This window comes from Argopecten irradians, chromosome 2 (assembly GCF_041381155.1).
Source record: "Argopecten irradians isolate NY chromosome 2, Ai_NY, whole genome shotgun sequence".
Taxonomy (NCBI): domain Eukaryota; kingdom Metazoa; phylum Mollusca; class Bivalvia; order Pectinida; family Pectinidae; genus Argopecten; species Argopecten irradians.
The window spans coordinates 68,579,426-68,596,559 of NC_091135.1; the positions used below are offsets into that span (position 1 = coordinate 68,579,426).

Consider the following 17,134-nt stretch of genomic DNA (forward strand, 5'->3'; position numbering starts at 1 on the left):
TTGTTATTCTCTCTAGTACAATTGATCTGCCATCATATATATAATTCTTATTTGATAAGTAATGATTAATTAGGTTCCTATGTCCAGAAAATGCATTTTTTGTACTCCTGGCATCCATTTTCTTAGTAAATTTTCTAATATGTGTATCAGTTTTTATGATGCTGTGCCCCATCCCTATCCCTGCCAGCTGTGAGCTGGTCACTGATTGGTCAGTCTGGCCAAAGTGTGTACGTCTTGGTTTACAGGATAGAGCATGCTCTAATCTAAAATGTGGTTTATCTTCCTGGCAGAAGGATTATGCTACAGAGGAATAAGCTAGTTCACACAATGATATTTGCTTTATGCAACAAGGTTTATCATCCTTGATCTACTGTGTGAACGGGCCTTTACCTGCTGAAGTTTAGATATTGAAGGGGCATACTTGTAGTGGAGTTGATCCCCTTAGTTGTGTATATCCCTTACATGCTGAAGTCTAGATATTAAAGGGACATATTTGTAGTGGAGTTGAGCCCCTTAGTTGTGTATACCCCTTACTTACTGAAGTCTAGATATTAAAGGGACATATTTGTAGTGAAGTTGAGGCTCTTAGTTGTATATACAGCTTAGTTACTGAAGTCTAGATATTAAAGGGACATATTTGTAGTGGAGTTGAGCGCCCCTTAGTTGTGTATACCCCTTACTTACTGAAGTCTAGATATTAAAGGGACATATTTGTAGTGGAGTTGAGGCCCTTAGTTGTGTATACCCCTTACTTACTGAAGTCTAGATATTAAAGGGACATATTTGTAGTGGAGTTGAGGCCCTTAGTTGTGTATACCCCTTACTTACTGAAGTCTAGATATTAAAGGGACATATTTGTAGTGGATTTGAGGCCCTTAGCTGTGTATACCCGTTACTTGCTGAAGTCTAGATATTAAAGGGACATACTTGTAGTGGAGTTGAGGCCCTTAGCTGTGTATACCCCTTACTTACTGAAGTCTAGATATTAAAGGGACATATTTGTAGTGGATTTGAGGCCCTTAGCTGTGTATACCCCTTACTTACTGAAGTCTAGATATTAAAGGGACATATTTGTAGTGGATTTGAGGCCCTTAGCTGTGTATACCCCTTACTTACTGAAGTCTAGATATTAAAGGGACATATTTGTAGTGGAGTTGAGGCCCTTAGTTGTGTATACCCCTTACTTACTGAAGTCTAGATATTAAAGGGACATATTTGTAGTGGAGTTGAGCCCCTTAGTTGTGTATACCCCTTACTTACTGAAGTCTAGATATTAAAGGGACATATTTGTAGTGGAGTTGAGGCCCTTAGTTGTGTATACCCCTTACTTACTGAAGTCTAGATATTAAAGGGACATACTTGTAGTGGAGTTGAGCCCCTTAGTTGTGTATACCCCTTACTTACTGAAGTCTAGATATTAAAGGGGCATATTTGTAGTGGATTTGAGGCCCTTAGTTGTGTATACCCCTTACTTACTGAAGTCTAGATATTAAAGGGACATATTTGTAGTGGAGTTGAGGCCCTTAGTTGTGTATACCCCTTACTTACTGAAGTCTAGATATTAAATGGACATATTTGTAGTGAAGTTGAGCCCCTTAGTTGTGTATACCCCTTACTTACTGAAGTCTAGATATTAAAGGGACATATTTGTAGTGGAGTTGAGGCCCTTAGTTGTGTATACCCCTTACTTACTGAAGTCTAGATATTAAAGGGACATATTTGTAGTGGAATTGAGGCCCTTAGTTGTGTATACCCCTTACTTGCTGAAGTCTCGATATTAAAGGGACATATTTGTAGTGGAGTTGAGGCCCTTAGTTGTGTATACCCCTTACTTGCTGAAGTCTAGATATTAAAGGGACATATTTGTAGTGGATTTGAGGCCCTTAGCTGTGTATACCCCTTACTTACTGAAGTCTAGATATTAAAGGGACATATTTGTAGTGGAGTTGAGGCCCTTAGTTGTGTATACCCCTTACTTGCTGAAGTCTAGATATTAAAGGGACATATTTGTAGTGGATTTGAGGCCCTTAGCTGTGTATACCCCTTACTTACTGAAGTCTAGATATTAAAGAGACATACTTGTAGTGGAGTTGAGGCCCTTAGTTGTGTATACCCCTTACTTGCTGAAGTCTAGATATTAAAGGGACATACTTGTAGTGGATTTGAGGCCCTTAGCTGTGTATACCCCTTACTTACTGAAGTCTAGATATTAAAGGGACATACTTGTAGTGGAGTTGAGGCCCTTAGTTGTGTATACCCCTTACTTGCTGAAGTCTAGATATTAAAGGGACATATTTGTAGTGGAGTTGAGGCCCTTAGTTGTGTATACCCCTTACTTGCTGAAGTCTAGATATTAAAGGGACATATTTGTAGTGGATTGAGGCCCTTAGTTGTGTATATTCTGAAGTCTAGATATTAAAGGGACATATTTGTAGTGGATTGAGGCCCTTAGTTGTGTATACCCTTACTTGCTGAAGTCTAGATATTAAAGGGACATACTTGTAGTGGAGTTGAGGCCCTTAGTTGTGTATACCCCTTACTTGCTGAAGTCTAGATATTAAAGGGACATATTTGTAGTGGAGTTGAGGCCCTTAGTTGTGTATACCCCTTACTTACTGAAGTCTAGATATTAAAGGGACATATTTGTAGTGGAGTTGAGGCCCTTAGTTGTGTATACCCCTTACTTGCTGAAGTCTAGATATTAAAGGGACATATTTGTAGTGGAGTTGAGGCCCTTAGTTGTGTATACCCCTTACTTACTGAAGTCTAGATATTAAAGGGACATATTTGTAGTGGAGTTGAGGCCCTTAGTTGTGTATACCCTTACGTTGTGTTCCTTTCTGAAGTCTAGATATTAAAGGGACATATTTGTAGTGGAGTTGAGGCCCTTAGTTGTATACCCTACTTCTGAAGTCTAGATATTACCATATTGTAGTGGAGTTGAGGCCCTTCTGTGTATACCCCTTACTTACTGAGTCTAGATATTAAAGGGACATATTTGTAGTGGAGTTGAGGCCCTTAGTTGTGTATACAGCTTACTTACTGAAGTCTAGATATTAAAGGGACATATTTGTAGTGGAGTTGAGGCCCTTAGTTGTATATACAGCTTACTTACTGAAGTCTAGATATTAAAGGGACATATTTGTAGTGGAGTTGAGGCCCTTAGCTGTGTATACCCTTACCTTAGTCTCTCGTGCTGAAGTCTAGTGATGGACTGAGATAGAGCTCTCTCTAACTGGCCTTCAGATCCAGAGGAGTTGATCTATTAAAACAATAACACTTTCATAAATGTAATGATTTTGCTAATTATTTCACAAATTGTACACAAATCTGTCAGTAGAATAGGTCATATGAGTCTACCAATAATCCTTAATTGAAGTTTCTTGACCATTGATAAAAGGCTAATTTGAATAACCCACCAATGTTGGCTCCATCTGACAATTGTGGGCTATAAAGAGAGCAATTTAGATTAATTAAGAATGACGTTCTGTCAATAATATATAGTATGAATATATATACAAGGACATAGTCATTCAGATCCCCCGCCAATAGAGAGCTAAATCAATTAATGCATTAATTTTATATGCTAGTAAGAGTATAGGGAAAGTATTTTAAAATCCAACTGCAATTGAAGAACATATACAAAACATATTTTTTTTTAACAAAGTGAAACCAACTTTGAAAACATTTTCAACCTCTTATTAAACAAGAGATCCCAGAGGGATCTTGGCGCCCACCAAAGAATGATCTATGTCTGACAACAGAAAGAGGGATCTTTTCCCTGCTTTTCAAACTTTTACTACATACTATATATGAACCTTGAGAAAGATCCTTTCAGTACTTTCTGAGATATGTAGCAGTAACAAACTTCAATTATCAAAATTCAAGATGGCTACCTGTCGATCATCTTGCTGACCGATCTGTCCCAAAATGCAATATGCACAAACTAGGGTCGTAGGGGAACCTAGATATGAAATTTGAGAAAGATTCCTTCAGTACTTTCTGGGAAATAGTGTTAACAAACTTTAACTATCAAAATCCAAGATGGCCGCCGGTCGGCTATCTTGTTGACCGATCACTCCCAAAATGCAATATGCACAACTAGGGTTCAAGGGGAACATGAATATGAAATTTGAGAGAGATCCCTTCAGTACTTTCTGAGAAATAGCGGTAACAAACTTTAACTATCAAAATCCAAGATGGCCGTCAGTCGGTCGGCCATCTTGTTGACTGATTGGTCCCAAAATGCAATATGCACAACTAGGGCCCTAGGGGAACCTATATATGAAATTTGAGAAAGATCCCTTCAGTACTTTCTGGGAAATAGCGGTAACAAACTTTAACTATCAAAATCCAAGATGGCCGCCGGTCGGCCATCATTGTTGACCGATTGGTCCCAAAATGCAATATGCACAACTAGGGCCCTAGGGAAACCTACATATGAAATTTGAGAAAGATCCCTTAAGTACTTTCTGAGAAATAGCGGTAACAAACTTTAACTATCAAAATCCAAGATGGCCGCCAGTCGGCCATCTTGTTGACCGATTGGTCCCAAAATGCAATATGCACAACTAGGGCCCTAGGAGAACCAACATATGAAATTTGAGAAAGATCCCTTCAGTACTTTCTGAGAAATAGCGGTAACAAACTTTAACTATCAAAATCCAAGATGGCCGCCAGTCGGCCATCTTGTTGACCGATTGGTCACAAAATGCAATATGCACAACTAGGGCCCTAGGGGAACCTACATATGAAATTTGAGAAAGATCCCTTTAGTACTTTCTGAGAAATAGCGGTAACAAACTTTAACTATCAAAATCCAAGATGGCCGTCAGTCGGTCGGCCATCTTGTTGACTGATTGGTCCCAAAATGCAATATGCACAACTAGGGCCCTAGGGGAACCTATATATGAAATTTGAGAAAGATCCCTTCAGTACTTTCTGGGAAATAGCGGTAACAAACTTTAACTATCAAAATCCAAGATGGCCGCCAGTCGGCCATCATTGTTGACCGATTGGTCCCAAAATGCAATATGCACAACTAGGGCCCTAGGGAAACCTACATATGAAATTTGAGAAAGATCCCTTAAGTACTTTCTGAGAAATAGCGGTAACAAACTTTAACTATCAAAATCCAAGATGGCCGCAAGTCGGCCATCTTGTTGACCGATTGGTCCCAAAATGCAATATGCACAACTAGGCCCCTAGGGAAACCTACATGTAAAATTTGAGAAAGATCCCTTTAGTACTTTCTGAGAAATAGCGGTAACAAACTTTAACTATCAAAATCCAAGATGGCCGCCAGTCGGCCATCTTGTTGACCGATTGATCCCAAAATGCAATATGCACAACTAGGGCCCTAGGGGAACCTGCATGTGAAATTTGAGAAAGATCCCTTCTCTACTTTCTGAGAAATAGCGGTAACAAACTTTAACTATCAAAATCCAAGATGGCCGCCAGTCGGCCATCATTGTTGACCGATTGGTCCCAAAATGCAATATGCACAACTAGGGCCCTAGGGAAACCTACATATGAAATTTGAGAAAGATCCCTTAAGTACTTTCTGAGAAATAGCGGTAACAAACTTTAACTATCAAAATCCAAGATGGCCGCCAGTCGGCCATCTTGTTGACCGATTGGTCCCAAAATGCAATATGCACAACTAGGGCCCTAGGGGAACCTACATATGAAATTTGAGAAAGATCCCTTCAGTACTTTCTGGGAAATAGCGGTAACAAACTTTAACTATCAAAATCCAAGATGGCCGCCAGTCGGCCATCTTGTTGACCGATTGGTCCCAAAATGCAATATGCACAACTAGGGCCCTAGGGGAACCTGCATGTGAAATTTGAGAAAGATCCCTTCTCTACTTTCTGAGAAATAGCGGTAACAAGAATTGTTAACGGACGGACGGACGGACGGACGGAAGGACGGACGGACGGACGGACGGACGGAAGGACGGACGGACGGACGACGGACCACGGACGAAAGGCGATTTGAATAGCCCACCATCTGATGATGGTGGGCTAAAAATACCAGAATTGATCTTAGCTTTAACAAAGTTCAGCAGCTAACAGTGCGATTTTTTATTTGTTTTAAACAGCGACGAGTTACATAGGAATTAAGTGAATGTTCATAGTAATTGAGTTTGATATATCTGAGTTTTACTGCATGCATATTAAATAAAAAGTAAAGCATAATACAAAATTAGAAGTCCTACATAAAATGTGTCTATGAAGTTTCATGGAAATATCTCTGCTGGTTTAAGAGTTGTGCTCCGGAAACGATTCTTACACAAAAATCTGCCATTTTCAGCAATGTTTCCATGGTTACAGAAAAAAGTACAAAAAGTGAAAACCTTAAAATAGCAAAAGGCACTACTAGACCATAAGACTAATGTGCCTATGGAGTTCCTTGCATATATCTCAACCGGTTTTCCAGTTATGCTGCAGAAACGAACCTGGTACAAAAATATGATATTTTCAGCAATGTTTCAATGGTTACGGAAAAAACGCAAAAAATGAAAAGCTAAAAATAGCAAAAGGCACTACAAGACCATAAGAACAATGTGTCTATGAAGTTTCATGGCAATATCTCTGCTGGTTTTAGAGTTGTGCTCCGGAAACGATTCTTACACAAAAATCTGCCATTTTCAACAATGTTTCCATGGTTACAGAAAAAAGTACAAAAAGTGAAAACCTTAAAATAGCAAAAGGCACTACTAGACCATAAGACCAATGTGTCTATGAAGTTTCGTGGAAATATCTCTTCTGGTTTTAGAGTTATGCTCCGGAACGAACCTGGTACAAAAATATGATATTTTCAGCAATGTTTCCATTGTTACGGAAAAAGTGCAAAAAATGAAAAGCTAAAAATAGCAAAAGGCACTACTAGACCATAAGACCAATGTGTCTATGAAGTTTCGTGGAAATATCTCTACTGGTTTTAGAGTTATGCTCCAGAAACAATTCGTACGGACGGACGGACGGACGGACAGACGGACCGACGTAACCCATTTGTATATCCCCCGCCAACTTCGTTGGGCGGGGATAATAAAAACTTCCCTTATGTACTATATAAAAACACCAGGAATGAAATGCATCACTGGCCAAATTTTTCACTACCTTCGGTAAAAGTTCTGTAAAATTTGTTCTGAGCAATTCCTGCATGTGTCAACACGCTGATAATACAATGTTCTTCTTCACATATATCAACACTAACCTGTTCACAACCCCATCACAATAAGTTTAATTCCATGTTAATTTGAAAGTTTTCACTATGCCAGCTCCATTACCAGACTTATCCGTCTATATAACAAGCTATGCAAGCTCCATTACCAGACTTATCCGTCTATATAACTAGCTATGCCAGCTCCTTTACCAGACTTATCTCTCTCTATAATACAAGCTATGCCAGCTCCATTACCAGACTTATACGTCTATATAACTAGCTATGCCAGCTCCATTACCAGACTTATCCGTCTATATAACAAGCTGTGCCAGCTCCATTACCAGACTTATCCGTCTATATAACAAGCTATGCAAGCTCCATTACCAGACTTATCCGTCTATATAACAAGCTATGCCAGCTCCATTACCAGACTTATCCGTCTATATAACAAGCTATGCCAGCTCCATTACCAGACTTATCCGTCTATATAACAAGCTATGCCAGCTCCATTACCAGACTTATCTGTCTATATAACAAGCTATGCAAGCTCCATTACCAGACTTATCCGTCTATATAACAAGCTATGCCAGCTCCATTACCAGACTTATCCGTCTATATAACAAGCTATGTCAGCTCCATTACCAGACTTATCTGTCTATATAACAAGCTATGCAAGCTCCATTACCAGACTTATCTGTCTATATAACAAGCTATGCCAGCTCCATTACCAGGACTAAACATGAAAGATATGGTGTCATGGTAGCCATCTTCAATCTGGAATCAACCAGAGATATAACAATACTTTGACAAGATCATATCAGCCGCATTTCGTGTTTCAAGTTTCAGTTAAATTGCACTGGTAGAACTTGAAAAGAAGTTCAAAATGTGTTTTCAAGATGGCATCTGTGGCAGCCATCTTGGATCATCTGTGGCAGCCATCTTGGATTTTGGATCGACATAAAATATAACAACACTTGGTCGGGACCATGTCAGGATCATTTCATGCAGGTTTCAGCTTAATCACACTGGTAGAACTTGAGAAGAAGTTCAAAATTCAAAATTTTGGAATATTTGACTCTCATGACCTTAAAAGTAGGTCAAGGTCATTAATTTCCACAACTTTGATAGCCCTTTATCTCAGCATGCTACTGACTAAATATGAATACCCTGGACCTTTCGGCTAATTAAAAGGTGTAGTTTAAAGATTTTAGCTTAATTGACCCCCGTGACCTTGAAAGAAGGTCAAGGTAATTCATTTTTATAACTATGGTAAACCTTCATCGCAGCATGCCACCAGCAAAATATGAGTATCCTGGACTTTTGGGTTAGTTAACAAAAATCGTTCAAAGAATTTAGCCTATTTGACCCCTGTAATCTTGAAAGAACGTCAAGATCATTAATTTTCACACCTTTGGTAGCCCTTCATCCCAGAATGCTACAGGCCAAATATGAGTATCCTGGACCTTTTGGTTAATTAGAAGAAGTCGTTCAAAGATTTTAGCCTATTTGACCCCTGTGTCCTTCAAAGTAGGTCAAGGTCATTTATTTTCACAACTTAGACTTTTCTGTCTATATAACAAGCTATGCCAGCTCCATTACCAGACTTATCCGTCTATATAACAAGCTATGCCAGCTCCATTACCAGACTTATCCGTCTATATAACAAGCTATGCCAGCTCCATTACCAGACTTATACGTCTATATAATTAGCTATGCCAGCTCCATTACCAGACTTATCCGTATAAATAACTAGCCACGCCAGCTCCATTACCAGACTTATCCGTCTATATAACTAGCTATGCCAGCTCCATTACCAGAATTATCTGTCTATATTACTAGCTATGCCAGCTCCATTACCAGACTTATACCTCTATATAACTAGCTATGCTAGCTCCATTACCTGTATCCGTCTATATAACAAGCTATGCCAGCTCCATTACCAGACTTATCTGTCTATATAACAAGCTATGCCAGCTCCATTACCAGACTTATCCGTCTATATAACAAGCTATGCCAGCTCCATTACCAGACTTATCCGTCTATATAACTAGCTATGCCAGCTCCATTACCAGACTTATACGTCTATATAATTAGCTATGCCAGCTCCATTACCAGACTTATCCGTATATATAACTAGCTATGCCAGCTCCATTACCAGACTTGTATGTCTATATAACTAGCTATGCCAGCTCCATTACCAGACTTATCCGTCTATATAACAAGCTATGCCAGCTCCATTACCAGACTTATCTGTCTATATAACAAGCTATGCCAGCTCCATTACCAGACTTATCCGTCTATATAACAAGCTATGCCAGCTCCATTACCAGACTTATCCGTCTATATAACAAGCTATGCCAGCTCCATTACCAGACTTATCCGTCAATATAACAAGCTATGCCAGCTCCATTACCAGACTTATCTGTCTATATAACAAGCTATGCCAGCTCCATTACCAGACTTATCCGTCTAGATAACAAGCTATGCCAGCTCCATTACCAGACTTATCCGTCAATATAACAAGCTATGCCAGCTCCATTACTAGACTTATACGTCTATATAACTGGCTATGCCAGCTCCATTACCAGACTTATATGTCTATATAACTAGCTATGCCAGCTCCATTAACAGACTTATATGTCTATATAACTAGCTATGCCAGCTCCATTAACAGACTTATCTGTCTATATAACAAGCTATGCCAGCTCCATTACCAGACTTATCCGTCTATATAACAAGCTATGCCAGCTCCATTACCAGAATTATCTGTCTATATTACTAGCTATGCCAGCTCCATTACCAGACTTATACCTCTATATAACTAGCTATGCTAGCTCCATTACCCCTCTATATAACAAGCTATGCCAGCTCCATTACCAGACTTATCCGTCTATATAACTAGCTATGCCAGCTCCATTACCAGACTTATCCGTCTATATAACAAGCTATGCCAGCTCCATTACCAGACTTATATGTCTATATAACTAGCTATGCCAGCTCCATTACCAGACTTATCCGTCTATATAACAAGCTATGCCAGCTCCATTACCAAAATTATCTGTCTATATTACTAGCTATGCCAGCTCCATTACCAGACTTATACCTCTTTATAACTAGCTATGCTAGCTCCATTACCCGTCTATATAACAAGCTATGCCAGCTCCATTACCAGACTTATCCGTCTATATAACTAGCTATGCCAGCTCCATTACCAGACTTATCCGTCTATATAACAAGCTATGCCAGCTCCATTACCAGACTTATCCGTCTATATAACTAGCTATGCCAGCTCCATTACCAGACTTATACGTCTATATAACTAGCTATGCCAGCTCCATTACCAGACTTATCCGTATATATAACAAGCTATGCCAGCTCCATTACCAGACTTATATGTCTATATAACTAGCTATGCCAGCTCCATTACCAGACTTATATGTCTATATAACAAGCTATGCCAGCTCCATTACCAGACTTATCCGTCTATATAACAAGCTATGCCAGCTCCATTACCAGACTTATCCGTCTATATAACAAGCTATGCCAGCTCCATTACCAGACTTATCCGTCAATATAACAAGCTATGCCAGCTCCATTACCAGACTTATCTGTCTATATAACAAGCTATGCCAGCTCCATTACCAGACTTATCCGTCTAGATAACAAGCTATGCCAGCTCCATTACCAGACTTATCCGTCAATATAACAAGCTATGCCAGCTCCATTACTAGACTTATACGTCTATATAACTGGCTATGCCAGCTCCATTACCACACTTATATGTCTATATAACTAGCTATGCCAGCTCCATTAACAGACTTATCTGTCTATATAACAAGCTATGCCAGCTCCATTACCAGACTTATCCGTCTATATAACAAGCTATGCCAGCTCCATTACCAGAATTATCTGTCTATATTACTAGCTATGCCAGCTCCATTACCAGACTTATACCTCTATATAACTAGCTATGCTAGCTCCATTACCCGTCTATATAACAAGCTATGCCAGCTCCATTACCAGACTTATCCGTCTATATAACAAGCTATGCCAGCTCCATTACCAGACTTATCCGTCTATATAACAAGCTATGCCAGCTCCATTACCAGACTTATCCGTCTATATAACAAGCTATGCCAGCTCCATTACCAGACTTATCCGTCTATATAACAAGCTATGCCAGCTCCTTTACCAGACTTATCTCTCTCTATAATACAAGCTATGTCAGCTCCATTACCAGACTTATCCGTCTATATAACAAGCTATGCCAGCTCCATTACCAGACTTATCCGTCTATATAACAAGCTATGCCAGCTCCATTACCAGAATTATCCGTCTATATCACACTCACCAAATTGACTGCTACTTGTTCCCCGTAGTAATACACCTGGTCCTCTATATGACGCTGGAATACCTCGTGCTGCACAACAAAACAACACAATTACATAATCATAAGATCTGTGTGACGCTGGAATACCTCGTGCTGCACAACAAAACAACACAATTACATAATCATAAGATCTGTATGATGCTGGGATATCTCGTGCTGCACAACAAAACAACACAATTACATAATCATAAGATCTGTGTGACGCTGGAATATCTCATGCTGCACAACAAAACAACACAATTACATAATCATAAGATCTGTGTGACGCTGGAATATCTCGTGCTGCACAACAAAACAACACAATTACATAATCATAAGATCTGTGTGATGCTGGAATACCTCGTGCTGCACAACAAAACAACACAATTACATAATCATAAGATCTGTGTGATGCTGGAATACCTCGTGCTGCACAACAAAACAACACAATTACATAATCATAAGATCTGTGTGACGCTGGAATACCTCGTGCTGCACAACAAAACAACACAATTACATAATCATAAGATCTGTATGATGCTGGGATATCTCGTGCTGCACAACAAAACAACACAATTACATAATCATAAGATCTGTGTGACGCTGGAATATCTCATGCTGCACAACAAAACAACACAATTACATAATCATAAGATCTGTGTGACGCTGGAATATCTCGTGCTGCACAACAAAACAACACAATTACATAATCATAAGATCTGTGTGATGCTGGAATACCTCATGCTGCACAACAAAACAACACAATTACATAATCATAAGATCTGTGTGATGCTGGAATACCTCGTGCTGCACAACAAAACAACACAATTACATAATCATAAGATCTGTGTGACGCTGGAATATCTCGTGGTGCACAACAAAACAACACAATTACATAATCATAAGATCTGTGTGATGCTGGAATACCTCATGCTGCACAACAAAACAACACAATTACATAATCATAAGATCTGTGTGATGCTGGAATACCTCATGCTGCACAACAAAACAACACAATTACATAATCATAAGATCTGTGTGACGCTGGAATATCTCGTGATGCACAACAAAACAACACAATTACATAATCATAAGATCTGTATGATGCTGGAATATCTCATGCTGCACAACAAAAAACAACACAATTACATAATCATAAGATCTGTGTGATGCTGGAATATCTCGTGCTGCACAACAAAACAACGCAATTACATAATCATAAGATCTGTGTGATGCTGGAATACCTCGTGCTGCACAACAAAACAACACAATTTGCATAATCATAAGATCTGTGTGACGCTGGAATACCTCGTGCTGCACAACAAAACAACACAATTACATAATCATAAGATCTGTGTGACGCTGGAATACCTCGTGCTGAACAACAAAACAACACAATTACATAATCATAAGATCTGTGTGATGCTGGAATATCTCATGCTGCACATCAGACAGCCCATAAAAAGATATTTGTTTCCCATTCCCATCAAGTTAAAATAAGCTACAAGCTATTGTTCAAGACCAAGAGTAGAATATAAGGTAGCCATTGGGACATGCAGTGTGAAAAATTAGAAACTAAAATCAATTTACTGTTTTCTTTTTGTAGGTCCATGCTTTTTGTTTGTTTGTTTGATTAACCAACATCTTATTAACAGCCAGGGTCATGTAAGGATGGTCTCCCATGTATGTGGTGTGTAGCTTGCATATAGTGTGCGGTGCATATTTTTGGAGACTGCGGTATACTCCTGTTGTGTCTTCTTGTGTAGAGAAATTGTTACCCTTTTTATAGTGTTATATTACTGACCAAGATGCCCAGAGGGCTCACCTGGTTTGTAATGCCAAGTCATGTTCTAAATAAAAGTTCATTGTTCCTTTTCTGCAGGAATTTAAACATTTACCTCTAATTTTACTACTCGGCCCCACTCATTCTGCTCCAGAAGGCCAAAATTTATTCAAATTCTGTTCCCCTTCCCCAGAGGTATTTTCTGGCCAAATTTGGTAGCAATCCATGCAGAACTCTATGACTATAGCAATTTCAAGGATTTATCTCTATAACGCTATTGGGCCCTCCCCTTCTGCCTCCAGGGGCCAGAGCCAAAATGTATACAAACTCTGTTGCCCTTCCCCAGAGGAGGTTTCTGGCAATTTGGTTATAATCCAGGCAGAACTCTATGACTTAAGTAGTGGTTTAAAGGATTTACCACTATTTCCCCTTTTGGGCACTGTCCCTCCTGTCCCGGGGGGTTAGAGCCAAAATTTATACAAACTCTATTCCCTTTCCTCTAAGGATGTTTCTGGCAAAATTTGATTACAATCCATGCAGAACTCTATGACTAGTAGCGATTTAAAGGATTTACCCCTATTTCCCCTATTGGGTCCCGCCCTTCCTGCCCCTGAGGGATCAGAGCCAAAATTTGTGCTAGGTGAGCTAAAAATGCTAACGAAGACACCAAGTAACACACCCCACCCAGTCACCTTATAACCTCACAGATCGAGTGCTCAACAGAAGGCCGAAAGTGAGGTGGTGTCAAGGGAGACTTAAGGAAGAAGAAAGCTAGTTAGAAAGAAGAGAAAACATCAGATTCTAAATTTAGTTGTCTTTTACAATCATGCAATAGGGGCAGCATGTATAATCGCTCATTCATAAACTGTAGAAGGTAGATGTACTCACATGACTAGCTGAGTCTATGGCTATCTTTGGTTTATATTTTAAGTTTGGTCGCTGTTTCCAAAATACTGGTATTGATCCCCTAGTCTGAAAAAACCCAAATGTATAAAAACAATTACAATTTACTGACAATGGTGAAATCAGGAAATTCTCAACACATAAACACACATCTGATCTAGATCTGCGCTGTCTGATCATCATTTGAACCTAATATTTACATGGTGTAACATTACAGCTTATACTACCAGAATGCATCTGATCATCATTTGAACCTAATATTTACATGGTGTAACATTACAGCTTATACTACCAGAATGCATCTGAACCTAATATTTACATGGTGTAACATTACAGCTTATACTACCAGAATGCATCTGATCATCATTTGAACCTAATATTTACATGGTGTAACATTACAGCTTATACTACCAGAATGCATCTGATCATCATTTGAACCTAATATTTACATGGTGTAACATTACAGCTTATACTACCAGAATGCATCTGATCATCATTTGAACCTAATATTTACATGGTGTAACATTACAGCTTATACTACCAGAATGCATCTGATCATCATTTGAACCTAATACATTTGTATTTACATGGTGTAACATTACAGCTTATACTACCAGAGTCATACCAAACCTTACTATGTCTATACCAACAACATACATACCTTACTCTAACAGTTCTCCTGAACCAACTAGTTTATATGCAGCACTTACACTAACATAATATTGGACATATCTAACTGTAGTACCAACCAAATATCTACCTGTACTAATGAGATATTTCAGATATTCCTTACCTGTACAAGTGTAACTGAAGTACCTACATGTGTACCTAATATCTAATCAACCTATGAGATATTTCAGATATTCCTTACCTGTACAAGTGAACACTTCTGCCCCTGATATTGCACGATCTGTTCCGTTTCCACATAGTTGGCCACCTGTCCCTCTGTGTCAATCCCTCGTACATAGAACCGTGTCCCTGCCCGGTATATACACCGTCGGGAGATCAGAATGTAGTCAAATGGTTTATTGTTGATATTACAAGAATTCACAGTGATGACTGGTGTGGAGTTATAGAATTATAATGTTTTAGAGGATTCACACTGGGATAGAATTATAGAATTATAATGTTTTAGAGGATTCACACTGGGGTAGAATTATAGAATTATAATGTTTTAGAGGATTCACACTGGTGTAGAGTTATAGAATTATGATGTGATAACGGATTCACACTGGTTTTAATGTATTTTTGTTTGAATAAAAAAACAACCACCTTAATTTCAATGACAAAGTTATTACAATCATTTGTATGAAAGCATTTTTCATGATTGACTATTCCTTACTATATATAAGCTGACAATAAAGGATACAGCCGAGGAGAATAGGAAGACTGTATCGACCCAGTTCTGGTTGTTGTGTCAACTCCTTCATCAGGTGACTGTTCCACAGGAAACGAGCATCTGCCTGTAAAACAATGAACTCACCTAACCAGGACCATCACAAAAACACCAACATAACTTCTAAACAGGACTACGTGTGTATGGTGTGAGGGACCAACAACACCACCGTGTTGTGATGGTGGATAGAGATATTCTTCAATCAGATACTCACTCCATTTCATAGAGGATCCCACATCGTCCTATTGGAGGTCATGTTCTGGTGACCTTTCTATCCTTTGAACTTCAGTTTAAATGCAAACTAGCAACATCAACTGAAAATGATATTTCGTCCAAGCCCACCATAATTAATTTACATTGTGCTCATTGGGCGAGATGATTATGTACATGGCATTGATTCTGACAGCTCTTGCAAACAATTTCCATCCCCTAAAATTTATTTCCAAGATTCTAAAACTAACAATTTTATTGGCCGATTCAAAAGGTCACCAGAATGTGACCCCTAATGGGACGTAATCAGATTGAGATATTCTTTGACCTATGTATTTTTGGTCAAAATCTAATTGACCTGGTCAAGGTCTAAATGATCTGTAATGAGTAATTTTAAAGTTCATTACACTGTACACCATTTAATTGTGATTTAGATGTACTATAGGTTTCCATACCTAACAACATTCTGTAGTAATTTAATTTTGTAAGTAAAGTTACAGTTAACTGCTGTTAGACCTATTGCACATAAGACGCAAAATACGAAATACAATAACATGCGGCATCAAAATGATTAACAATAACTTAATTATATAAGAAAATTAAATATCAATACAACTCTTTGGAAGTACCAAAAACTAAACTAGCAATTACAACTGCAGCACGTCTCCCTTCATTTAAGTGGATAAATAGGTTTGATTCAAATCTATAGTGTGGTGCCCAGGAACAATCAACCATCAAAATTAATTCTTTTTTGATAATATGACATCATTAGCTATTTACCTGTATATTTATTGGTTTATATTACAGCTGCTTGATCCTGTTCAGTTAATATTGTCAATAAAACTTACACGTTCATGTAGAGACATGCTGAGGAAATCAGGGCTGGTATTCTGTAGTCTCTGTAAAGAGTGTGTGATGTCGTAGGTGGTGGAAAAGTAGTAGCTCTCGGTCTTCAGGGCCAGTTCTATCATGGACTGGTAGGTTCTGTTGTCCATTACCTACAAAGTAAGGGTACGAAATGACAGAAACAGATGACTGCTTATTGAAAAATACAAAAATAATCAGAGAGGACGAAAAGATATTTTTCTTAAATTAAAAAAAACCATGGTCTATTCCAAGACAATCAAGGCACGGCAATTAATTCCTTATCATTCAAAAACTTGTTTTATATGATCAACTTCATTTTGTGTCAGTAAATATCTCTTACTTGTTTCTCTGTGAAATGGAGCATGATCTTTTAGTGTTAGTAAATATCTCTCACCTGTTTCTCTGTGAAATGGAGCATGATCTTTTTGTGTTAGTA

The 17,134-nt window shown here is 38.6% G+C and overlaps 1 protein-coding gene across 4 annotated transcripts in view; it reads right to left on the minus strand.

The window, feature by feature from the left end:
• The window catches only part of LOC138316318 (phosphatidylinositol-3-phosphatase SAC1-like), a 52,319-nt gene that overhangs the window by 19,263 nt on the left and 15,922 nt on the right, over positions 1-17,134 (minus strand). For 3 of the 4 annotated variants that reach the window (XM_069257977.1, XM_069257979.1, XM_069257978.1), the window contains 6 exons: positions 16,680-16,829; positions 15,595-15,688; positions 15,097-15,284; positions 14,211-14,294; positions 11,522-11,590; positions 3,183-3,262 (listed from right to left, as the gene is read on the minus strand). In XM_069257977.1, coding sequence (XP_069114078.1) covers positions 3,183-3,262; positions 11,522-11,590; positions 14,211-14,294; positions 15,097-15,284; positions 15,595-15,688; positions 16,680-16,829 — 665 coding nt within the window. Of the gene's footprint in view, positions 1-3,182; positions 3,263-11,521; positions 11,591-14,210; positions 14,295-15,096; positions 15,285-15,594; positions 15,689-16,679; positions 16,830-17,092; positions 17,100-17,134 lie in introns of those variants that run through there. The other variant, XM_069257980.1, reaches the window with a different exon arrangement.